This window comes from Bombyx mandarina, chromosome 28, assembly GCF_030267445.1.
Source record: "Bombyx mandarina strain Sakado chromosome 28, ASM3026744v2".
Lineage (NCBI taxonomy): Eukaryota > Metazoa > Arthropoda > Insecta > Lepidoptera > Bombycidae > Bombyx > Bombyx mandarina.
Window position 1 is genome coordinate 6,936,913 of NC_143233.1, and position 25,721 is coordinate 6,962,633.

The 25,721-nt window shown below is 38.8% G+C and overlaps 1 protein-coding gene across 1 annotated transcript in view; it reads left to right on the top strand.

The window, feature by feature from the left end:
• Window positions 1-25,721, top strand: part of LOC114243371 (cell adhesion molecule Dscam2) — a 160,063-nt gene that overhangs the window by 129,330 nt on the left and 5,012 nt on the right. Inside the window, exons 12-32 of the mRNA XM_089738982.1 lie at window positions 1,104-1,272; window positions 2,002-2,137; window positions 3,540-3,659; window positions 4,424-4,600; window positions 5,824-5,968; window positions 6,647-6,795; window positions 10,560-10,725; window positions 11,190-11,329; window positions 12,258-12,410; window positions 13,320-13,410; window positions 14,081-14,163; window positions 14,425-14,553; window positions 14,733-14,885; window positions 15,746-15,875; window positions 16,823-17,004; window positions 17,350-17,529; window positions 18,985-19,176; window positions 20,573-20,770; window positions 21,113-21,273; window positions 22,899-23,070; window positions 24,333-24,450. Of these exons, the coding sequence (XP_089595108.1) occupies window positions 1,104-1,272; window positions 2,002-2,137; window positions 3,540-3,659; window positions 4,424-4,600; window positions 5,824-5,968; window positions 6,647-6,795; window positions 10,560-10,725; window positions 11,190-11,329; window positions 12,258-12,410; window positions 13,320-13,410; window positions 14,081-14,163; window positions 14,425-14,553; window positions 14,733-14,885; window positions 15,746-15,875; window positions 16,823-17,004; window positions 17,350-17,529; window positions 18,985-19,176; window positions 20,573-20,770; window positions 21,113-21,273; window positions 22,899-23,070; window positions 24,333-24,450 (3,144 nt within the window). The remainder of the gene's footprint in view (window positions 1-1,103; window positions 1,273-2,001; window positions 2,138-3,539; window positions 3,660-4,423; window positions 4,601-5,823; window positions 5,969-6,646; window positions 6,796-10,559; window positions 10,726-11,189; window positions 11,330-12,257; window positions 12,411-13,319; window positions 13,411-14,080; window positions 14,164-14,424; window positions 14,554-14,732; window positions 14,886-15,745; window positions 15,876-16,822; window positions 17,005-17,349; window positions 17,530-18,984; window positions 19,177-20,572; window positions 20,771-21,112; window positions 21,274-22,898; window positions 23,071-24,332; window positions 24,451-25,721) is intronic.

A 25,721-nucleotide genomic window follows, 5' to 3' on the forward strand; every position in this document is an offset into this window, starting at 1 on the left:
TTTTCGAATTATTTTTACTGATAAAGTATAATGGCTTGCCCGTGTAAATAGATACCAATACATTTTGTAGAATACTTTAATGGTCTGTTTGGACATTTGTAGTAAAAAGTTAATTAATACAGTGGTTTAATTAATATATTGTTTGACCGTTGTATTAATAATGGCATTGATTTCATATAATTTATATATCCTAGTTACAGTTCGAAGTAGATATGGAGTATTAATCATATTTAGTCAAAAGCGACACTAATTCATCTTAAAAAGAAAATTCATATCATAATTACATTAGGCTACATAAAATACCTGGTGGTTTCGAATAATCCCGATCCAATACAGCACGGGTCACTGGGCTCGTTGAGCAAATCAGCCCACAGACACAGCACCCTAAGTTTCTCGCCGGATCTTCTCAGCGGGTCGCATTTCAGATCCAGTGGTAGATTCTGCGAAGCACTGCTCTAATAATAATAATTATAATAATAATTAATTTATTTGTGTAGAATGCAGGTACATGTATGGTCTTAGTATAAAATATATTCAATCCCACTACATTCTGCCTGTTGGCATACAAATTTTGCAGGAGAAACTTACAGCTAATTTAGACTAGGTATTAAGATAAATTTAAGAATGAGATCACAAAAAGTTTATTATAAAAATTGAGATCTTAATAAGGAGAGTGTTACAATTCATTATTTAGGAAATCAGTAACAGACTAATAACACTTCTTTAACAACAGCGAAGACAGGAGTTGTTTACATTTTCTTAAGGGCTGATCCTTTTTCGGCAATTTGTTGAATATAATAGGAGCCATACCAATAACGTTTTAACGCAATAACCAATAACGCTCTGTCTTCTTCTTCTTCATCGTTCTCTCACTGTTGAGGATCGCGACCACATGTGGCTTTACTTTTCTTAGCAAAGTCGTCAGGTTAGAGCCCCGTGGGCTTGCTTACTCGCTTGATTAATTTAGTATTATCACTCGAGGTTACTAGAATAGGGGAAAAATAAAACTTCTAATGCATTTAGCATTAGAATTTTTCATTGTTTTTTTTTGGCTATAAACTTGAAAAGGACGCGTCAATTTTAAAATCACCCTATTTTTACAGATCTTTCGAGATTCAAGTTGTAGAAGCACCAGAATTGGACGAACTAAGGGTCGGATCTGGACTGAAAGAAGGTCAAATAGTACAGATAACGTGCAACATCGTCAGTGGAGATCCACCGATCTACTTCTCCTGGCTGAAGGATGGGAAGAAGATACCTCCTAGTTTGAAAGTAAAATTGGATTCTTAACGTCTTATGCTTTTTTCATAATTAAGAGCTTTGTGCTATTCATATATTATCCAAAAATCGAACTAAATGTGCACTGTTTTTACTACAAAAGGCATCGGTATTAGCAGGGCCGGATTTAGCTTTAATGCCGCTCCTGGGCACCGGAAAAAAATCTGCCCCAATACTGAAATTTTACCTAAGCTTATAGTTTATATAGTATTGTATGTTTCAAAATTATAATAACTAATTTATTGCAGAAGCTTTATCATATGTTATATATTCCAAAAATATAAATATTTTTTTTTTTTCTAACAATTATAAATTTTGCACTAAGGGTGAATCGTAATTATTTTACATAAAAAAAAATGAATTCAATTCTTTAACTCCAGAAAATGGAAAAATCAATTATTATTTTAAATGTCCAAGGAAATAAATTGATGAAATCATTTTGATTATTAATTTTTACCAATAGTGCCAAAATTATAATTCACAAATTATGGATGAATTGAATTTGTTGAATTATCAATTAAACAGAAAATTATTAATTAACAGAATTACTTAATTATATTGAGCAATCTTGATAAGACAAAAAAAAATAATTCAAAATTTGCAGCCCTAAAAGATTTGCCGCCCTGGGCACTTGCCCCGACTGCCCCCAGTGTAAGTCCAGCACTGGGTATTAACATGTTCATAAAATAACCCACAAGATCAAATAGTTTTAATATTCCATAGATCACAGAAAGGAGTTCTGAGCTATTCAGCGTGCTTATTATAAAACGGGTAGCTTTGGAACACTGTGGAAAGTATACGTGCATCGCCACCAATCACGTGGGGAAGGTGAACCAAACCACGGACCTGTACATCAGTGGTGAGCAAATGATTATATTATCCTTACTATTCTGTTATGGAAATATACTAAACTGTCTATCTTATACCTTTAAACGAGCAATTCTTGTACATATAATTGTATATAATCTGAATCTCGGAAACGGCTCCAACAAGTTTCATAAAATTTTGTATACAGGGGATTTCGGGGGCGATAAATCGATCTAGCTACGATTTATTTTCAGAAAATGTAGTTTTATTCGTGTTTTCAATAATCAACTCTTCCCGACATCTATTGGCGAATAATAATAATACTATTTTTCTTAATTGAGGGCAACTAACCGCTTTAAAGACACAACAAGATGGTCATCGTCTAGTGTACTCATAATAGCAGTGTTTATCGTTTGTTTCATGTCCAATGCCGAACCTCTTTCACTAGTTAGTTACACATCTGTTTGATTTGCTGTTTGTTCTGTTTGATTTTAAGAGTCTGGCTATTCACTATTTAGTATATGCAGTTATAAGTGTCTCACTTCTTTGAGCAACCAATGTTTCCTATCAATCGTCTGTATTGAAAGCACAAATTTCTTTTAACTTCTATCTTGTGTACTTCCAGATTTTGGATATCGTCCCACATTATTTATAGTGGATAAATCGTGTGTCCCATAGGATATTTCTTAATATACAGCTTATATAGAGACATCGACTTGATGTTTTAAAAACTACTAACAAAACCGTTCAATTGTACCTTAGGTCTAGTCAAACATGAGCTCTAGCAGTGCATAAATAGGATAGGATTTCGATTGGATTCCCAACAATTAGTGTCTCTGGAAACAATATGTTTGAATGGCTTGCAATACCATTATACTAAAACACGTTATCTGGTTTCGGGGCTCGGTCTAAGACAAAACTTTGGGTCTACATAGTCCAACATTGAAGAATGTATTGTTACGCGCTGGGGTTCGGGATAAATAAAATTTCACCAAAGTACAACTTGAAAACTGTATTCAACACTTAAAACACTTAAACACTTCACAAACACATTAAAACACTCAACAATACTGTAAAACTCTATTTTCTTGTTCCGCTTTGCTTCAGGTGATCCGTTCGCTGTTTCGCTTCGAGTAGTTCCGATTACTGACTGACTGCGTGCCATCTCTACAACGCTTTTATAGCCGATACCTCATTCCTAGAATTATCGAGAATATTCCACACCACTCTAGTCGTAGTTTCCGCTATCTGTCAATAGATAGCGTTGTAATTCTCAAACATTCTAGATCCTTCTATATTCGTTCAACTATTCGGCGATAGATGGCGTTACTCTTACCGGTGTAACAGTATTTCCTTGAGTTCGTTGATTTTGGAACATTACATAATTATTTTGTAGCATCGATATCAAGAGTATTTATAAAGCATGCTCATTTAGTTTTCTTTTATTATTTCAGTAGCCCCAAAGTGGGTGGACGAGCCAACGAATACATCCTTGCTATTAGGCCAAAGAGGCATGGTCTATTGCAATGCGAATGGATATCCAACCCCGCAAATACATTGGATGAAAAGAGACGGTATGATTCATTTTAGGACTATTCCCTTTCTCCGCTTGACTTTGACTTAAGAGATCTTCATTTACGCCTAGAGTAGTTTTTGTAGAATTTGAAAGCTACCTAAAGATAGATTAAAGTTATCTAAAGATAATTACAGATAACAATATGTAGACATAAGTCTTGATATAAGACATATATATATAAGTCTACATATCTATTAAAGCTATCTTTAGCTCGACTCGCGAACGGTAAATAAGCGGTTTAATCTCGCATTTTTTTGTCGTTATATCATTACTGGTGGTAGGACCTCTTGTGAGTCCGCGCGGGTAGATACCACCACTCTGCCTATTTCTGCCGTGAAGCAGTAATGCGTTTCGCTTTGAAGGGTAGGGCAGCCGTTTTAACTATACTTGAGACCTTAGAACTCATATCTCAAGGTGGGTGGCACATTTACGTTGTAAATATCTATGGGCTCCAGTAAACTCTTAATACCAGGTGGGCTGTGAGCTCGTCCACTCAAATAAGCAATAAAAAAAAAAAAAAAAAACAATTTTAATGTTTTCTTGATCACAGATGACTGAAGAGCGACTCCATTAATGGAGGGTACATAATCATAATTTAATGACACTGTAAAACAGTAAGATTAAACTAAAAAAGTCCTTTTAGTGTTTTTAAATGACTTATCAATTTGTAGTTCTTATCTGGTTATTCGAAACCCCCGATATTAAACAAAACTTTTGAATCATTTTCATCTAATTTTGGTCGTGTTTTATGTAATCTTTCAGCGACCCTTGGTATTTGGAGGCCAGTTTTAGATTTAGCTGGTGGTGGAGTGATCAGCTATCCCAACGGTACTCTTATCATTGAGGTTGTCTCTCTGTCAGATGAAGGCCTGTACGCTTGTAATGTGGAGAACGGCGTAGGAGAAGCATTGAATAAGAAATTGTGGATTAGCGTTAACAGTAAGTCTACAGTTGAGTTAAGTTTTGAAGTCGTCGTGGCCTAAAAGATAAGACGTCCGGTGCATTCGTGTGTAGCGATGCAACGGTGTTCGAATCCCGCAGGCGGGTACCAATTTTTCTAATGAAATACGTAGTTAACAAATGTTCACGATTGACTTCCACGGTGAAGGAATAGCATCGTGTAATAAAAATCAAACCCGCTAAATTATAATTTGCACAATTACTAGTGATAGGACCCCTTGTTAGTCCACGCGGGTAGGTACCACCGCCTTGCTTATTTCTGCCGTGAAGCAGTAATAATGCGTTTCGGTTTGAAGGGTGGGGCAGCCGTTGTAACTATACTGAGACCTTAGAACTTATATCTCAAGGTGGGTGGCGCATTTACGTTGTAGATGTCTATGGGCTCCAGTAACCACTTAAGACCAGGTGGGCTGTGAGCTCGTCCACCCATCTGAGTAAATAAAAAAAAAAAAAAAAAGTAGAGTACTGGTTACATTTTTCCAATTTTATTAGGGTTTGATTCCACTAATAGTATTATTAACTTAACGATTCATTCATGAAAATGGTTAATCATAACGGCCCTGAACTAATATTAATTCTTCAATACACTTCATTAGTACTTTCAACTTATTCTCTGAAACCCTCGCTGTAATTTCCTCTATCTATATATAATAACACGTGAAGCAAAAACTTTGTACCCTTTTTTACGAAAATTGCGCGGACGGAGGAGTATGAAATTTTCCACACTTATAGATAATATAGAGAAGGAGTGCACAATGCTAATATTTTTTTTAAATAATGCATAAAGGATACTTTAAATCAATAAAGAAAACATTACACACACTATCATATATTTGACACAGCACATACCTAAAATATACTCTTTGTTTACTGTCAATTGGGAAACTTTTGTTATTGGTTAAAGTCTGTGATCGATTTGAAAATAGATTAATATTGTTTGCCTTTAATATTATTGATCTATAGTGCAGTTTTGGCGAATACTGTGATTATATTATCGAAATATAACAGTGTTTGACAATAGAAGCATAATAATGTTTAAACTTATAATTTCAATTAATTATAGTCGAATCTCGACTACTGCTGGGCCACTAGTTAAATCTAAAACCCTATTGGATCACGCTATAAATAATTTCAAGAATACTGTAAGTCGAATCAAACCCTAAAAAAGTGGCAACTGTAATGACCACTGTTTTTTTTTTCAGAACCAGTGCACTTTGAATCTTTAGGAGCTAATTTGACGACAAAGGCAGGACTTCCGGTGACCATTTCTTGTCGTCCACTCGGAGACAGTCCTATTAGGGTCAAATGGAGTTTGGACGGCAAACCTCTAGATTTTCCATCGTCAAGGTATTCGTTGTTGTTTTTTCTGTAGATATTTTAGATGTTACTACGTGAATGTCATGACCAAACACTATGGAGGAAGCTCACATGTGGTCGCGATCTTCAGCAGTGAAGAAACGATGGAGAAGAGAGATATGAATGTCGAGGCCTTCCTTGAGACATGAGGTTTGAGTCTCTCAATTTTATAGTGGAACGGCTGTTCAAACCCTAACGCATTACTGTTTCTCGGCAAAAATAGGTAGGGCGGTGGTACACGTGCAGGCTTACAAGACACTATATCTTTTGGTGACGCTATATCTATACTAATATATAAATCCACAGTGGTTTTTACGGATATTCCGTTATAACTACTGAACTATGCATCCGATTGACTTAAAACTTGGTATCCATGTAGAAAATACATGTACTTAATGGATAGGCTAATTTATATGAGTGTTGGACTCCCTAATAATAATGACAATAAATAATAATGTTAATTTTAAATGCCCAGCGAAGCGGGCGAGTACGGCTAGTAAGTATATAAAAACGTAATCTTGTATCAAAATTTCGTACTTTTGTTCAATACGGAAACAACTAGAATATGAACATCGAAATAGTCCAAGAAAACTCCAACAGATGGCGCTAAATTAAATTTTTCTACGTTGACATTTGTGGAAATTTTTCGAAATGCGTTTATTTTTTCAGAATAACAATCTCCGAGACGAATACGCATAATGGGCTGAACAGTGTCCTAAATATTAATTACGTGGAGAGTCGTGATCGGGGCTACTACGAATGCCGAGCTAGTAATCCTTATGGCGTCGCAACTTATAATGTGAGGCTTAATATTCTAGGTGAGCTTTTATTTATTACTACTTACATACCTTTTCGGGAATTACAGAATTAAAATAATACTTATAGCAATGCTACATTTTACCTACAACGCTGCACTGTGACGCGCTCACTCACACAACGATAACCATGAGTAATCTACGCATCGCCACCGCACTACGGCGTCAACGATCGCTATTTAAGAGGCCACAGCGCGCCAGTTATGACCGTGGGCAAGTTGTTCGAGCGGCTGCTCCTGAGGAGAATATCGCCGTATATTCTCCTCAGGCCGGAGCAATTCGGCTTTAGAAGCGGCCACTCGACGACTCTGCAACTGACCCGTGTCCTGCATCACTTGGCAGACCGGCGAAACTCGGGCCAATACACGGTCGCGGTCCTTCTCGATATCGAGAAGGCCTTCGACCGTGTGTGGCACGAGGGGCTGGTCCACAAGCTGCGGGACGCGGGCCTACCGCACGCTCACGTGCGACTGCTCGGGTCGTATCTGGAGGGCAGAACCTTCTTTGTCGCGGTCGAGGGCGCACGGTCTTCCGTGCGTCCCATTACGGCCGGGGTTCCCCAGGGTAGTGTCCTATCACCTATCCTATACGCCCTCTACACCAACGACATCCCCACCCTGGAGGGTCACCTTCGGGCGTGGGAGGAGGACGTGAAGTTGGCCTTGTTCGCTGACGACTCGGCCTACTTCTCGTCCTCTCCGTTCCCCTCTGCAGCCATTATGAGGATGCAGAGGCTTTTGGATTTACTGCCCCAGTGGCTGGACCGTTGGAGAGTCGCGGTCAATGTGGGTAAGACCGCGGCCTTACTCTACGGTCCGGTCCGTATCAGAGTCGTCCCAAAGAAACTCAGCCTCCGAGGTGTGAATGTCGAGTTCAGGACTACGGTCCGGTATCTCGGATGCGACATCGACCGCTCTTTGAGCATGGTCGCGCACGTCAACCGAGTCATCGGTCAGGCTCGCGCGGCCATGTTCTTGTTGCGGCCGGTGTTTGCGTCCGGGCTTCCGACCAGGACCAAACTCGCCATTTACAAGACATACGTCCGTTCCCGCCTCACATACGCTGCTGCGGCCTGGTATCACCTGTTGTCGCCGTCCCAGCGATCTAGGTTGCAGGCCCAGCAGAGTCTTTCCCTCCGCATTATCGTCGGGGCCGGGCAGTACGTCAGAAATGACGTTATTGCCCGGGACCTAGGTGTGGAGTCGCTCGTGGAGTTTGTGACTAGGCTCGCCCGTAATATGTACGAGCGAGCCGAAAACGGGCCCCATGAGCATCTCCACAACATAGCCCCGCTGCACGCCAGACCACCGGATGGTACGGCGTTGCCGCGGAAGCTATTGGTACCCCCGACGATCGTTCGGAGATAAAGCTCCTCGCCGGCTGTGAGGCCGGGGAGGACCTATGAGCGCCCCTCTCGGAGCTGAGTTTCATCAGCCTCTAGCCCCACGCCTCTTGCCCGTTTGGCGGGTCCCCCGTATGGGGACCGCGGCTGCACCCCGTAGGTGCAGCCTCATTTCCATGAGGGGCTTTGACCCCACCCCCCACCCCCTTTTGGGATGGGGTGTTCTTACCCGCTACAGTCCTCCCCCCCATCAATATTGTATAACGATGGGGAGAGGGGGAGAGGACTGTAGCGTGGAGTGCGGATTCGCTCTCTCCCCCATATTAGGTTAGCTAGGTTATGTTAGGTTAAGTTAGATTAGGATTAGTTTAGGTGTGACGGCGCGCGCTGTCCCGGCACTCCACGGAGTGCAGGAACGGCGCGCTGCCGTCACTTAGATGTAAGTTAGATTAAGTTAGGTTTACTCTCGATTAAGTTAGGTTAAGATGAAATTGTAAAAAAAAAAAATATATATATATATATGGAGGAGAGCAGCAGCCGCCCCCGGAAGAAGGGAAGAATGAAGAGGAAGAAAGAAGAGAAGAGAAGAGTGAAGAAGGAGACGAAGAAAGAAGTCGACCCCACACACATCTTCAAGCCTGCCTGATACTCCATCCAGCAGCGCATCACCCCTGCCTTATTAGGCAGGGAGCTACATGTCCGGGCAGAGGGGTTTCCCCGAGGCCCGCTCCGCGCCCCCGCAAGGGGACGCGACGACCCCACGACAGTTATGACATTCGATAGCTAGACGGCAACGAGTGCGATAGCCCCGCAGTCCACTCGTCTGCCCAAGTTTGATCTGAGCGGTAGCCCCGCAGCCCTCAGAAAAAGCATCAGCTAGGAGGTTAAGGAACGCGGTAGCCCCGCAGCCCGTTCCAAGAACCACCCTTAGGAATTTGTACGTTTACTTTAATATCTACGTATCCGTGTGTTTTGTATAATTTGTTACATGAACGAATAAAGTTCCTGTTTACTCAGACATCAGTTATTTTAATTCATCTGGCAACATCATATACTTATAAATTGCGATAAAAATTCAAAGCGTATATCATATATTTAATATGTGAAGCAAAAACTTTGTATCCCTTTTTACGAAAATTGCGCGGATGGAGAAGTATGACATTTTCCACACTTATAGAGAATATAGAGAAGAAGTGCACAATGCTAATATTTTTTTAAAATAATGCATAAAAGATACATTAAATCAATAAAGAAAACATTACACACACTACATTCCATGTATTTGACGCACACACGCATGCATACTATTTATTATGAAACTTTTGTTCTTGACGTCTGTGGTCAAATTGAGTATAGATTAATTATTGTTTGCTTTATTAATATTTTTCTACAGTATAGTCTTGGCGTTGAAAATACAATCATAATAGTGTACAAACTTATAATTAATTGTAGTCGAATTTCGACTACTGCGGGACCTCTAGGTTTATTTAATGTGTCACGCAGTGCTGAGATTTTGTGGTAACAAAAAAAACCACAGACTATATTCAGGCGCCTGAACAACACCGAGAGGTAGAAAAAGCTATTTGGTTTAAGTGACAATTTTGCAACCTTACTAGAGAGCCATTTGAAGATTGGAAAATTGAAAATAATATCATAACAAAAAAAGCTTCTTGAGACATTTCAATGGAGTAAACTTAGTTGAAGCTCAATTAAAAACATTGAACTTTTATTTATTTATTTATTTATACACACACCAACAGCAATACACACAAAACTTTCTTATTACCGCTTCTTTAGTTAAATATACGAATAGTTTGTCAGTATCAGCTGCTAAGTTTTTTTTATGAAAGAAAGATTATTGGTGGCCTGAAAGTCTTTCCAGTTTCATCAAGACAGGTGGGCGAGCAAACGCTCAGCCAGGAGGGTTGGGATTTGCTGTAAATTATTTCTCATCATCATCGTCATCCAGCTGAACTCAGCTCTCTCGTAATTTGCGCCACTGAGCCCAGATATCAACTATCAACCACTTCCTATAAATTATTCGATGATCACAAAACGAAATAAACAAGAAAGAATTCAGGCAGTGGCTAGACTTTAATGGTGCCTTAAAGACAGGTGAGGACCCCGTGGTCGATCTTGTTTTAAGCAGCCTCAGGACCTCAATGCAGCGACCTTGAAAACTTTGAGTCAAGAGTTCTTCTTCTCAGTCGTACACTCCTGGCGGAGTGGTCGTGGTTATTTTTGTCTTATTGCTTGCTGGCGGCTTTTGCGAGGCTTCCCCATCTCTCTATTTGTGACGGTATGTGTACATTCAGTAAGGGAACACTTAGTAGATGACTTAATCAAGTCTGTCCACCTTCTGGATGATCGATCGTGAGAGCTTTGACCGTCCACTCAAGAGTTCGATACCTGTGATATTTTTCAGAGCCACCGTCGTCTCCGGTGGAATTGCAATTAGATCACGTGTCTGGTAGCACAGCCAAATTGTCTTGGAGGGACACGATCATTGCGCACGTGGAGTACTACACTATCCAGTTTACTAACAACGACTTCATGATGTGGGATTCAGCTAAGACCGTCAATGTTACCAGGTATTCGTTGTTCAGTTTTGAATTATTCAATCAGCTAAAACTGGGTACTGGTTTCGAAATCGAATACCCAAAATTAATATTCAGCAATTTACTGGAGGCCATAGACATTTAAAAAGCAACTTAAAACCCACCATCCACTTTGGGACAAGATTTCTAAGGTATTGATTTTAACAGTACTACGGCTACGTCCCAATTAAATAATTATTTATATATAAATAATTTATTCCAGCTCAAAAAGTTTGTTGTATATGCAAAGGATAATTCTAATATTTGTCTCAAATTGGCACCGATATTGAAGTTGTGATGACTATATCACTTTAAAAAGTTCTAGATTTGAGGACTGGCTGTGATTTCAAGATAAAGTCTCTGAATTGCCCTTAGTACTCTGGCCTTTTGATGTTCAATAAAAGGAAGATGATCAAGCTATTGTATTATGTACTTATGGAAACACATATAATTTACAGAGAAGATGACCTCATTCGCCAGACTGTGGAGCTTACTGAACTTCAACCGTTTACGGAGTACCGAGTGAGGGTTGCAGCTGGAAACCAAGTAGATTTGAGTTCTTACACGCAACCCATTCATTTTACCACGCAGCAAGAAGGTGCGTAATCAATTCCTTTCCATGCTGTTTTGGCAGCTTGGATCTGGAATATACAAAAATGACTGATCAAATAGACAATTAGATCACACACACAATTATTATGCAACATTACTTATCTATACTAATATATGTATAAATCTACAGTGGTTTTTACGGATGTTCCGTTACAACTACTGAACTGTGCATCCGATTGACTTGAAGCTTGGTATCTGTGTAGAAAATACATGTACTTAATGGATAGGCTAATATGAGTACACCAGTTTCGGGGGCGTTAATGATGAGAATCTTTGTGGGGGTGAGAAATAATAATGTTAATTTTAAATGCCCAGCGAAGCGGACGGGTACAGCTAGTTTAATCATAATAATAAATAACAAATCACATACGCTCATTGGGCCCCAATTTAAGATCCTCTGTGTCATTGGACATGTTCCTTTTAAAATAGGACTGTGCTTGATCTTAGAAATCTTTGGCTGTACATTGCTGATGATCATGACCGACTGTAACCATTCGGAGACCAAGAAAATATATAATAAGTTTGGCGATCTGAAAATAAAGTGTGCTTTTGGGCGTAAGTTCAAAAAAGGAAACGTTTTATTGGACTTTTTTGATAAAATCACGCCTTTCAATCATATCCTCAAATTAGCTTAATTTAGCTATCAATCTAGAAGTTCAGTGGTCTGTGATTGCGTTATTTCATATTATTACCCATCTCTGCGAAGGAAATAAATCTGAAAATTAGGAATAAATCATAATAGATCTTGTTTAATCTAGTTTCGATTGGCCAAATCCGGTTTTTATTAGTCATATCTTAGAATTAGATAATTTATTTTTGTATTTTAGCAGCAGAAACTGTCACTATACTATATATATTTCTGCTTCAAAACCCTCCATTAAAAGTATATTATGATGTTCCTTATGGTATTCTAGCGCCCTCATCAGCTCCCATGGGAGTACAAGTGCAACAGTCTGATTCTCCTGGGGAACTAATGATTCGTTGGCAGTCACCGCCCCGGGACACACATAATGGACCTTTACAGGGATATCACGTAAAGGCCGTGCCATTTATTAGCGGGGATTCAGGTAAGAATAACGATATAGTACATACAAAGCTTACTTTAGTACAGAACTTACTTTATAGTATTTAGGTAAATAACCTTCAAAAGGCTTGCAAAATTTATAGACCCAAAATACAGCATCACAAGAATGATTTTTCGGATTTCAGACCTCCAAAAAAAATGTTTTTGAAGAACCTTAAGATCTTCTTAGTAATTCCTGGAAGTAAGTTTCCGCTACCCCAAATGTCGTCTACATTTATTTTGTGCAAACTTTTTTTATATATCAGGTATCCTTAATCAGCAAGACCAGCTCTTGATAATGAAACTGGATGTATGTCATATTTGTCACTTTGAAAATCAATGGTCCAGAGATTATTTGTATTTGAAATAAGAATTCTGTTTATTGGTGCTTTTAGCTACCAGAAGCACCGGTCACCGTACTCGGGCTCGGCGAGTGAATTAACTCATAGACACAGCCCACTGAGTTTCTCGTCGGATCTTCTCAGTGGATCGCGTTTCCGATCCGCTGGTAGATTCTGCGAAACACTGCTCTTGCTAGGGTCAGTGTTAGCCACACTCACAGTTTGAGCCCCTGAGCTCACCTACACGTCAAGGACAATCTGAAATAGCCTCTCAAGGCTATCAGTATAGTTAGGAAAAAAGAAACAGAAAAGGCTGTTTATTGCTTTTCAATAAATATAGATTAGAAGAAAATAATCAAAACTGCTCTTAATAATTTTGGTTAAGGTTGAAACCAATTTTTTTTTCGATGAGCCGTGAAGAAGTATCTCTTCTACTTATTGATAAAGATCAAACGCCGCGTTAATTGATAACTGAAGTCAGCCTGCCTTAGAAATGTTGGGCCTTGAATGGTATGAAAATCTTATTGATCAAAAAAATAAAGGACTGTAGTAGAAATCCTGTTTAATTACAGCTCCGAATGAGGCTCAAACGAAAATGATAAAAGTAATCGCAAGGAACGGCAAACAGGAAACAGTTCTGGGTGATCTACTCAAAAACGTGAGGTACGGTTTTAATGGAATTATGAGAGTGAATTGTTAAATTGAAATATCCGTACTCTTAGACGCCCAGTGTGCACGTATCGAATGATGCGATATTACAAAATCCTTGGGGGAGATATTATATCAATCGCTCTAAAAAATACGTTAAGCAGGGGTTCACGAACGATTTTCATAGCTAAGAAATAAGGTTGTTTATAAAAAAAACCCAAACTTTTTTTATATTTTTTTATTGCTTAGGTGGGTGGACCAGCTCACGGCCCACCTGATGTTGAGTGGTTACCGGAGCCCATAGATTATTTACAAAGTAAATGCCGCCACCCACCTTAAGGCATAAACATGAGTTCTAAGGTCGCCGTTTTTACAGTACAACGACTGCCCCACCATAAAAACCCAAACGCATTACTGCTTCACGGCAGAAATAAGCAGGGCGGTGGTACCTTCCCGTGCAAACTCAGATTAAGACGTCCTACCACCAGTAATTACGCAAATTATAATTCTGCGGGTTTGATTTTAATTACACGAATATTTTATTAATGAGGAAAACTGACATAAAAACTAATTATACAAGTAAATAAAATTTATGACCATAATTACGCGCCATATTTTAGTACTTATTTAGTACTAGTGTGATGCAATTTTAGGCGAGATTTTCATTAACTAGGTGCAATTTCAGGTACGGAGTTTCAGTGAGTGCTTTTAATTCAGCAGGGAACGGACCATTCTCTGTGCCAGTTTATCAAACGACTAGAGAAGGAGGTAGGTCTTCCGAAATATAATTATGAATAAATTTTATACCTAGGCAACTGATTAGAATCACCTTTTGGGATGGGTAAAGGCTGTGGCGAAACCTTTGGTTCCGTCACGCGCATGCGCGGCCAAAAAAATCCAGGAGGCCATGATCCCCGCCATAAGAAAACAGATTGTATATTTTTACATTAAAATAAACATTTTTTTATTTTATTTAGTAGAGCCGCTTTTATTTAAGCATCCTAAAAGGCTATTTTTATGAAATTTCAGCGCCAGAACAAGCTCCATCTGGTGTGGAATGCAGAGGAGTTTCATCCACGTCATTGAGAGTGAGCTGGCAACAGATAAATTCACGTGGGAGTTCTTTACTCGGCTATTTCGTGTACTACAGTACTGAAGGTAAGTTTCTCGGCTAATTGAAACTAAATTTGTTGCAAAAACCATATCATCATTCTCCTGCCCTTCTCCCAGTCATATGGGGTTTTCGCAACATGTTTTCTCCTTCTATACTCCTCTATCATATACAGTTTCTACAGTTACTTCTATAGTTATAAGTTCTAAATTAGCTTTTGTTACAGACGGTTTGTGGTTGAACACAAGTACACCGCACACGGAGTTGTATATCCAGGGATTGTTGAAATACACGAATTACTCAGTGAAAGTGGCAGGATTCTCTAACTACGGACTGGGACCATTCTCTTATCCGATCATTTGTATTACGCTACAGGATGGTAAGTAGAAAATTTTAATTGAAGATTACATTATTACGTTTGTTGCCAAAAATTTAGTAACCGATGATAGATTAAATAAAAGTTACAATCCACTGAGCTTCTTCTTGGATCTTCTCAGTGGGTCGCGATTCCGATCCGGTGGAAGATTTAGCGAAGAAATGATATTGCTAGGGTAGATGTTAGAACATTCTTACAGACTGAGTCCGATAGGCTCTTCCACCTGTTGTAGTGAACTAGCAGATAGATATGTAATAAATAACAAAATTAAAGAAGATAGCGAGATATGACATTTTGAGATACAATTTTTTTTTTAACTTTTTAATGCACAAAAAAAAATACAATCACTACATCGTACTAAGCTAGCATGGTACAGCTAAATCGTACAAGTAGTACCTAGATCTAATCTGGATTGCAATCTAAATAGTATGTGCACTCAGCAAAACCATATTAATGTGCATAGCTTTGGCTATTGAAAACAAAATTGAAATTACAAATATTGATAACTAGCCATTTTTAAATAGGATATCTTTCTGACAAATTAGTAATTAATCTATCATTCGTTCATAGCAGGTCAATCATCAGTTTATTAACAGAGCCCTACCACTTGATTCCTTTCTTAATTTACGTATCTAAAAAGGAAAACCCTTGCAAAATCAAGAGCATGTTTTGCTAATGCCACTTGTCATAGCAAGTAAATAAGATAAACACAACTGTTTTGTGTACTTATGTAAAATTGACTCAATAAAATCTATATAGAAACAGGTTTTGTTACAGATTATAAAAAAATTGCTAAAGTTAAATCCGAAAAATATCTATTTATTTATGGCCAGTTTTCTGCTGTTTCTTTTTGCATAACACAGTTCCCGGACCTCCTCCATTGATTAAAGTACTGGTATCGTCATCCACATCCTTGCTCGTCAGCTGGAAGAGGCCAGAGCAACCGAATGGCGAGATCACGCATTACACTGTTCACGTTAAGCCAGTTTCCAGGTAAAGCAAATGTTAAAATATTATATACATATATAGATACTAAATAACCACTCTGATTTTATATATTTTCTATCTGATGTTGAGTGTTTATCGTAGTCAAATGAGCAATTGGTTTATAAAGATTAGTTTCATTTTGCTTTAGTGACGGAAACCAGGGATTTTATATACAATAGTACTTTTTTTTAAACGAAAAATTAGCTTAAACTACTGCTTCTTAAATTGTGCGAAGGTTTTTGTAGAAAATTCTGCTAGTGACAGCTATTTTTGAGGTTTGTAATTACTTTACTTGGAATTTGGAACCACAAATTGCGTAAGCCATTATAATCATAATAATAATAAAGATCATTTATTGCCTTTCACATCATAAAATGAAATACAAAAAAAAAAGAAAAGCAAAAAAAGAGAAAAAGGCAAAAGGAGGTGGCTCAGCTATTGCTGTTCAAGGTTGATAAATTGAACAGCGCTGATTTTCAGTCACCCCCGTTTCCCTTTGGTTCTTTGCGGGAATGAAGACTCCGTACGTGTGTACATACTCAGAATATGATATAAATTAGTAAAATTAGTAAATTATAAAAATTTAAGAAAAAACAAAATAAAAATCAAATCATTCTCGTATTATTCACAAAAACCACTGATCTAAGAACATTAAATTTGTTTCAAGTTTAATTTAGGTTATTTTCGAGTTTTATTAGTAAATGTATTCGATTCCATTGTTAAATTATTGAACATGTCGAGTATTACGTCGGCTCCACACGTTGGCCCCAACATAGGCCCCAACGCCACTCGCCCAACGTGTGGACCTAAAAACTAGTATTGGCCCCAACGTTGAAGCGAACGTTGGTAGTTGGCCGTCGGGTGTCGGTTTTATCGAAACTGTGTAAAGGAATCCGTGCCAACGTTCGAAAAACATAGAGCCATTGGCGTACATTTGCATTTCTACCTTTCAGTACCAATGCTCCGCAGAGTTATAGGGTGGATGCGACACACGAATCCACTCTGACACGAGAGTCATCCTATTCTATAACTGGACTGATCACTGGGAGACAGTACGAGGTGTTCGTTCGTGCCCATACTACGGCAGGGGAAGGAACTCCGAGTAGGAGAGTCCATGCTGATTTATCTGCTAAAGGTTTGTTTCTTGCTTGAATAAATTTTGATTGGACATTACTGAAACTAAAATTATATTCTTATTTTTTATTTATTTTATTGCTTACATGGGTGGACCAGCCCACAGCCCACCTGGTGTTAAGTGGTTACTGGAGCCCATAGACATCTACAACGTAAATGCGCCACCCACCTTGAGATATGGGTTCTAAGGTCTCAAGTATACTTACAATGGCTGCCCCATCCTTCACGGCAGAAATAGGCACTTTTACAAGCAGAAATAGGCAGGGTGGAGGTACCTACTCGCGCGGACTCACAAGACGTCCTACCACCAGTAATTACGCAAATTTAAACGCTATGTTTTATCCAGTGGTAGCAGGAGTCTCATCACTGGGTGGCTGGGTAGCAGTAGGCGCGGGGAGCTCTGTGCTGTTGGCGTGCGCGTGTGTGGGCGTACCGGCGCCACGTACCGTGTGGTACAGACACCACCACATCATAACCCACCATCCCAGATACACGAGAAACCACGATGACAGCTTACTCATTAACAGTACGTATTTATTCCTCCTTTAAGTTAGTTGGCAACGAGTTGGATCTGCCCTTGAAGTCGCTGATGTTTATTGGAATCGGCAACTATATAGTTATGATAAGGACTGCATTTTTAATACGCTTTTGTTAGCTTCAGACGTATGTATGTTTGTAACGAAATCTTTAAACATGATTTTGACCCCCTTCGAAACGTCGGATTAACTCAAAATGTGGTAAACTTATTAAGGACAATTCAATATTAAAAAAAAAATTAAAAAATTAATTTGAAAAAATTGAAATTCAACTAAAAAAATGAAAATTGCATAAATGGTATCAGTAGTTATAAATATTTTATGAACAGATATGAGTAGAAGGGTTATTTTGATAATATCCTGAAAAGCACCCCGCGCTTTTTTACAATAAAATCATTTTTTCTTACGCACTATTTTTAACTCAAATTTATTAAAATTTATTTTCTATTTTTTTAGTTGGATTTTCTATAAAAGCGTATTTTGTTAGTTTTTTTAAATTAGTATTTTTTAATGTCAGATATGAAGTTTGCTTGTTAAGCCTTGTGGTAGTATTTTAGTACCGTTATAATATATGAAAACAGTACACTATTTTGAATCGAGTTAGTGGTAATTGAGTTGGATTGTAACGTGAGTATGCATAGTCCAATGCTTAAAATAGAAACAGAAAAAAATGTTTTCCGATAAAAATGAAAGAACAAAGTAATTGACGATCCTTGAATTTTAAGAAGAATACAAATCAAGAGTTGAAAGGCTATTTGGTTTAAACAACATTGCGCTGAATACGCGATATTTAAAATTTGTAATTAAAAGTGCCTTTTATTTGGTACTAGCAACCCGTCCTCGCTTCGCTTCGGAAACCGTAATTTATTATTGATTTCACCACTATTTAATGGATGTTATAATATTATACATATAAAATTTCCTCTTCAATCACTCTATCGATTAAAAAAAACTGCAGCAAAATCCGTTGCGTAGTTTTAAAGATTTAAGCATACATAGGGACAGACAGATATAGGGTCAGAGAAAGAGACTTTGTTTTATACTATGTAGTGATTACCATCAGCAAACAGTTCGATGTTTTTGATTTGAATTTCAATTAAGTTTACGCCATTCAAATAGATAAAAAAGTTCTTTTTTGTTATTTTTTTCCAAATTTTAAACTATAAATAGCTCTGCTATAAAGTTGCAAAATTGTTGCCTAAACCAAATAGTCTTGCACCTGTCGAAATAATACATAATATTGTGTGGCTTACGGTGTATCTCTCTCTCTCTCTCTTCGATCGGTCCCTCACTGCTGAGGATCGTAACTCCGTCCGATTTCGTCAACCAGCTGTCTCCATCAATCCCGTTTTATAACTTGATGGGGTGCGTCGCTGACAGGTACCCCCAGTTCCTCCGCTATTTGGTCCGTATCATTTATTGGTGTGTAAAACTATCTTTTTCAGACATCGACCAATCTCTAAGTGGTAACTACACATGCCTAGCGAAAAATCTATACGGCTCTGATTCCGTTTCGTATGAAGTGACAGTACTACCGACGCCAGAGCCTCCGACCTTAAGGATTACAGCGCACAAGGATTCTCTACAATTACAATGGGATCCTCCTAGAAAAATAGCGGGAAAAGCGCAGAAAATCAGTAAGTTACGCGTATTGCTGGGACAAGACTCTCTCTCTTTCTCTCAACAAATTTCTCTCTTTAATATTCTTATTAAGGCACCGGAATTACTTGTAGGCTAGTGACTTTATATAAAAAAATGTTCAAGAGTATCCTCTATGTTAATAGTGGGATAAGTAGTGTAATTGTTTAACCTAATTTGTGAGTAAAATTATTTCCATAGATTATAAGTTAGATTGATTTTCGTTATCGTGTTTTTTTGTCGTATAGTTGTAAGGACCATTGTGTACAAACTCAGCACATTAAAATTTGTCTGCTTAGTCGTGCGGATATGGCTTATGTTGCAAGCCAGATTTTTTTTATTTACTTATTTTTTGTGTATCTTTTTAGCTTTGGATTTATGTATTACGAGCCTAATAAATAAATAAAAATAAATAAATATCTAATAGACTCTGGGAAAGACGAATCCGAAGATACTGAGAATGAATCTATGTTTAAGAGACCTAAAAGATTAAAACACGTACATTAACAAACAAAAGAAGGCAAAGTTAGGCAATCCAGGCGTTTAGTAACAGAAATCGATATCGATATAATTACTTCAGTGCGCCGCGTGGGGCACCGGTGACCTACATGGGAGTCAACGTGTTAAAAAAAAAGGCTATAGCTCCTAACTATATTTATTATTGCAGCAATGTTGAGAATTTTGCAATATTATCTAAAGATGCTGAGTGTTGGCTCATTGTCCTATAGATCCTAATAAAAAAAATTTGTGTGTGTGTGCAAATCACACACGGTAGAAGTGTCCACTACATAGGAGCATACATATGGACAATGTTTAGTAGACGATAGTGGGGATGCTACGAAGAGTCGCACAAAGAGGAGACCGAGAACGTCTAATGTGTTCCATCTCATTCTCTCGCCGGCTGAATCCTATACGTTTATGTGTTTGTGTCGCTATGGACTTATTTTTTCGTTTCATCGAGTTTGAAATCACAACGATTCTAAAGAAGTTTCGGATGAAAGGCGATTGCATGCAGCAGAGATGCGAATGTTGCGATGGATGTGTGGAGTAACGTGAATGGATAGAATACGGAATGAATATGTTAGAGGAAGTCTGAAAGTGGGACCTGTGACAGAGAAGCTGAGGAGTGCGCGTTTGGGATGGTATGGACATGTGATGAGACGAAGTGAAAATGAGGTTGGTAAGAGAGTGTTAACTATGAATGTGGAAGGATATAGAGGAAGAGGTAGACCTAAGAAAAAATGGATGGATTGCGTGAAAGACGATATGGGTAAGAGGGGAGTGAGCGAAGAAATGGTATATGATAGAAGAGTATGGAAGGAGAAAACATGAAGGATAATGATGATGATGATGATCTAAAGAAGTTTCACTTCAAAAAGGCAAATAATTATTTAGGTTACAACTTGACGTGGAAAGAAGCGGACGGCTCCTGGCAGGACGCTTGGTCCAGTCGCGGGACGACGCTGCAAGGAATACAAGAGTACACATTACAAGGACTAAAGTGCGGTACGAAGTATTCTCTGAGGATCACCGCGGCTAATAGCGTTGGGTCTTCACAGCCGGCCTACTTTGACGCCAGTACTTTGGGTGGTGGTGAGTTCAGTATTTTGTGGGTTTTAGATCAAATGCTTGAGACAGTTTTTGAGGCACGTATTATAGGCCTCACGGAACATGGATCGTTATCGCCGTGTCTAATTATAAGCTTTTCAATTCAATGTTTTATTTGTAATAATTCTTTGACTTCCTTGAACTTTTTAATATTTGAATCTTCACTCTTGTGTATTTTACTACCTGTTCTAAATAATGTAGTGTACCAATTTTATTATCTCATTTACTGTAAATTTGCTTAGTATATACTATTTTCGAAGGTAGCTTAGTTAATTTACTAGTCGTAACTAAATCTGTGTCTTGAAATTTCCATATATTATCCTTCAGTGCCTATTGCTCCATCAAGCACCGAATGGTTTTGGAGCAATGCTACCCACATATACATACAGCTCAGCGGATGGGACGACAACGGCTGCGAGATCACAAGATTCGAAGTCGATTACCGGGAGTACGGATCGAAGAGTTGGAGACGAGTAGATACTGGAATTGTACGTAAAATTTATCTCTGATACCGGAATTTCAACAATTTTATTTAAGACTAGCGACCCGCCCTCGCTTCGCTTCGGAAACATTAATTTTTATTATTAATAGCAGAGTCCCGCGATGTTACCCGCGGTTATTTTCGTACCGTGGGCGACACCGTGGGGCGAAGCCAGTCTAAAAAAAGTAGCCTAAGTTACTCCTTATATCATCAGCTGCCTATTAGTGGAAGTCTCATGAAAATCGGTCCAGCCGTTCCAGAGATTAGCCGGAACAAATAGACAGACAGACCAAAATTGTAAAAAATGTTATTTTGGTGTATGTACCGTATATATATTCATATGCAAGTAAAAAGCGGTTATTTCAATACTACAAACAGACACTCTAATTTTATTTATATGTATAGATTGTAAATAATGAAACACTAAATTGTTTCGGTTAATTTATATCTTTGGTGAATCAGTGTTTTTTATTTTTATTTATTGGATTGATTAGATGGGTGGACGAGCTCACAGCCCACCTGATGTTAAGTGGTTACTGGAGCCCATAGACATCTACAACGTAAATTTTGCCACCCACTTTGAGACATAAGTCCTAAGGTCTCAGTATAGTTAATTAAATAGTCAAAAAAAGCCTTCTCATTCAGTGCAAGCAGCAAAAACAATAACTGTACAAGTGTCAATAACAACTGCACCAAGTTCAATAAGTAATCAACATCTACATCTAAGTTCATTAAGTAATCAACATCTACATCAAAGTTCAATAAGTAATCAACATCTACATCAAAGTTCATTAAGTAATCAACATCTACATCAAAGTTCATTAAGTAATCAACATCTACATCAAAGTTCATTAAGTAATCAACATCTACATCTAAGTTCATTAAGTAATCAACATCAACGTCAACTGCCCAAAGTTCAAAGAGTTTAATAGTTCATAAAACAGAAACGAACACACTAGTGGATCGACAAATATTCTTGACAGTATCATCATCATCATGCTCTTGGTAGAGCAATCGTGGTCATGTGGAATTCTTGTTTATTAAAGCCTTGACAGATGTTTTCCATAGTTTGCGAACTGAGGCTTGGCGCATGCACTCGTTAAGTGGGGTTTCAGTAAGGTCTTTCACCTGATCATTCCAGCGCATGGGGATTCATCCACGAGATCTCTTACCATTGACGTTGACAGTATAATGGTAATCATTTCACATCCCAAGTTAGAGTTTTCGTTTTTATAATGAAACGAGAAGATAAATGAGTACAGGATCCTACTGTTCCGACTAATTCCTTTTTTATTGCCCTTTTAGGCAGACGGGCATATGGCCTACCTCATGGTGAGTGGTTACCGTCGCTTATGGACATCAGCAGTACAGTATCAGAGCCAAGCCGCTGCCTACCGTTAAGTACCCTGTGACGGATCTTGAGGGAAAATACTTGTTATCGATTAATTACACTTACACACTTACAATATTAACTTAAGTAAAACTAAAAAGCTACAACCGGTTCGTTTGACATATTTTTGACAAGTCTCTTTTTTCTTAAGACCGTGTTGCCAGACTAAAATCTCAAAAGCTACGTTCCGTGCCATTCTCTCCACAAGTTCAGAATTTAAAGCAATCAGCGACTTTTTTCAGCCTCCTATAGAACAACAATGGAATTACATGTCCTCGATACTAAATCAGCCGAACTCATTCGTGATCGGAGATTTGAATGCCGCCCAGTGGTACCAGATTCGGGTTTCCGTCGAGAACTCAGCGGGAGTTGCCACTTCGATTTATAATTATGCGACTTCTACATTGTTCGGTGGTAAGTTTGGAATAGATGATTTTTAATAAGCATTCATGTTAAATAGGGGATAAGGTAACGCGTTCAATCGTATAGAGCAAAGCAAACCTTTATATTTTTTCTTTCTTGGTCTTTGTGGGGTTATTGGGACCCGTAGAAGTCACAATTTGAATGTCGCCAGCCACTTTCGGATTTTAGGTCGAAGTTTGAAATGTATTGAGTACCCCCATAGACACAGCTCACTGAGTTTCTCGCCGGATCTTCTCAATGGATCGCGTTTTCGATCCGGTGGTAGATCCTGCGAAGCACTGCTCTTGCTAGGGCCAGTGTTAGCAACACTCCGCTTTTAGCCCCGTCAGCTCACCTACACGTTAGGGCGAAGCTGAAATAGCCTCTCAAGGCTAACAGCGTACGAAGAAAAAAAATCGACTACCCTACTCTTCGTACTGGGACGAATAACAGCTTGCATAGTCTACATGGTTGATTCCTTGTACACGTCTCTTAATATGCTCTATCATTAGAAGGTGAAACATAAGATTCTTTTATTAGTAATGGTGTGTCTTCTGAGTCTACACGTGTAGGTACCACCACTTTACCTATTTCTGTCGTGAATAAATAATGCGTTTCGGTTTGAAGAGTTAGGTAGCCGTTGGATTGTAAAACTGAGACTTGGAACTCTTGTCTCAAGATGAGTGGTGGCCTTCGCGTTATTGTGTTTGGCTCCGGTAATGAAGTAACACCTAATGGGGCATGAGTCCGCCATCTAAGCAATAGAAACAAACAAAATCTACTATCGTACTCAAGTATCATGTACTCAACAAATGTTCACGATTGACTTCCACGGTGAAGGAATAACATCGTGTAATAAAAATCAAACCCGCAAAATTATAATTTGCGTAATTACTGGTGGTAGGACCTCTTGTGACTCCGCGCAGGTAGGTAGCACCACCTCGCCTATTTCTGCCGTGAAGCAGTAATGCGTTTCGGTTTGAAGGGCGGGACAACAGTTGTACTGTAAAAGCTGAGACCTTACAACTCATATCTCAAAGTGGGTGGCGGCATTTACGTTGTGGATGTCTATGGGCTCTGGTAACCACTTAACACCAGGTGGGCTGTGAGCTCGTCTACCCAACTATGCAATAAAAAAAATACGAAAATTACTTTTTAGTGCTCTTGATAATACAAAATCACTCATTAATTAAATCAATTGGTATCTGTGCAACAGATGTGTAATGATAATGGTTTTTGTAATGAACTCGACTTAATCTTAAAACTTGTTACAGAAACAATCGGCCCTCCTTCAGAATACTTTGACATTAACATGTTGGTAATCATATGCAGTTCTATCCTGCTGATTATATGCTCAATAACGTGCGTTTATATTCTGGTAAAGAGACATAAGTAAGTATTTAAGGGTTTTTTCTCGCAAAATGTGCTTCTTTAAACAATACTTGGAAAGCGTCATTTGTGACTAGCAACAGTATGGCTGTATCACTGCCATTGCTGTTGTCCATACATGACTGAGAAAATTCACCATTAAGTGTGACGAATACTAATAATCTTTATAGGCAATAAAGCCCACTGAGTTTCTCGCCGGATCTTCTCAGTGGGTCGCGTTTGCGATCCGGTGGTAGATTCTGTGAGGCACTGCTCTTGCTAGGGCCAGTGTTAGCAACACTCCGGTTTGAGCCCTGTGAGCTCAGCTACACGTTAGGATGAAGCTGAAATAGCCTTTCAAGGCTATCAGCGTAGGTAGGAAAATAAAAGGCAATAAAATGCTCAGTAGCTGGCAAGTAAAGGAGAGTCGTGAGTCAAAATTTCTGTCAATTTTACCAGAAAACAAGATGTTATTATCACTTACGTTTCCAATAATCGTCTCGAAATATTATATTGTTCAAAATAAAATGGATTCCCCTCACGACAGGCCTTTCTTCAAAGAATGTGTAACGTGAGTACTTTAGGATAGGCACGGCTCTTTCAATTTTATATCAAGAGTTCGTTGTATGCGTGGATTCAAATCGGAGATTTTTGTAAATTTTATGTGTAAGTTCTTAATTCGGGTTATTTCTCTGCGCTTATCCCTTTTTTTAGAGGGCTAAATTTTTTTTATTTTTTATGCGACGGGTGGACGAGCTCACAGCCCGTCTGGTGTTAAGTGGTTTCTGGAGCCCATAGACATCTACAACGTAAATGCGCCACCCACCTTGATATATAAGTTCTAAGGTCTCAGTATAGTTACAACGGCTGCCCCACCCTTCAAACCGAAACGCATTACTGCTTCACGGCAGAAATAGGCAGGGTGGTACCTATCCGCGCGGACTCACAAGAGGTCCTACCACCAGTAACAAATTATTATTTGATTAGATTAGATAACATATTATTATAAGAAAGCTAAGCAGCTACTTCATACCAAATATATACCAAATATTTACGTCTGATACAGCCCCTGTTGGCTACAGAAAACATAAAGTGGGGTGCCCCTGGCTGGGTGGTGCGTTGACCTTCGAAGAGTGGCCGGCAAGAGGTGGATGAGGAGAGCCGAAGACCGAGCTCAGTGGTGTGGATTGGGAGAGGCATATGTCCAGCAGTGGACGACTGTGGGCTGATGATGTTGGCTAAAAATGCCTCTGACCTATTAAATTATCCTCGTCCCGCTTTCCTGGTGATCAACG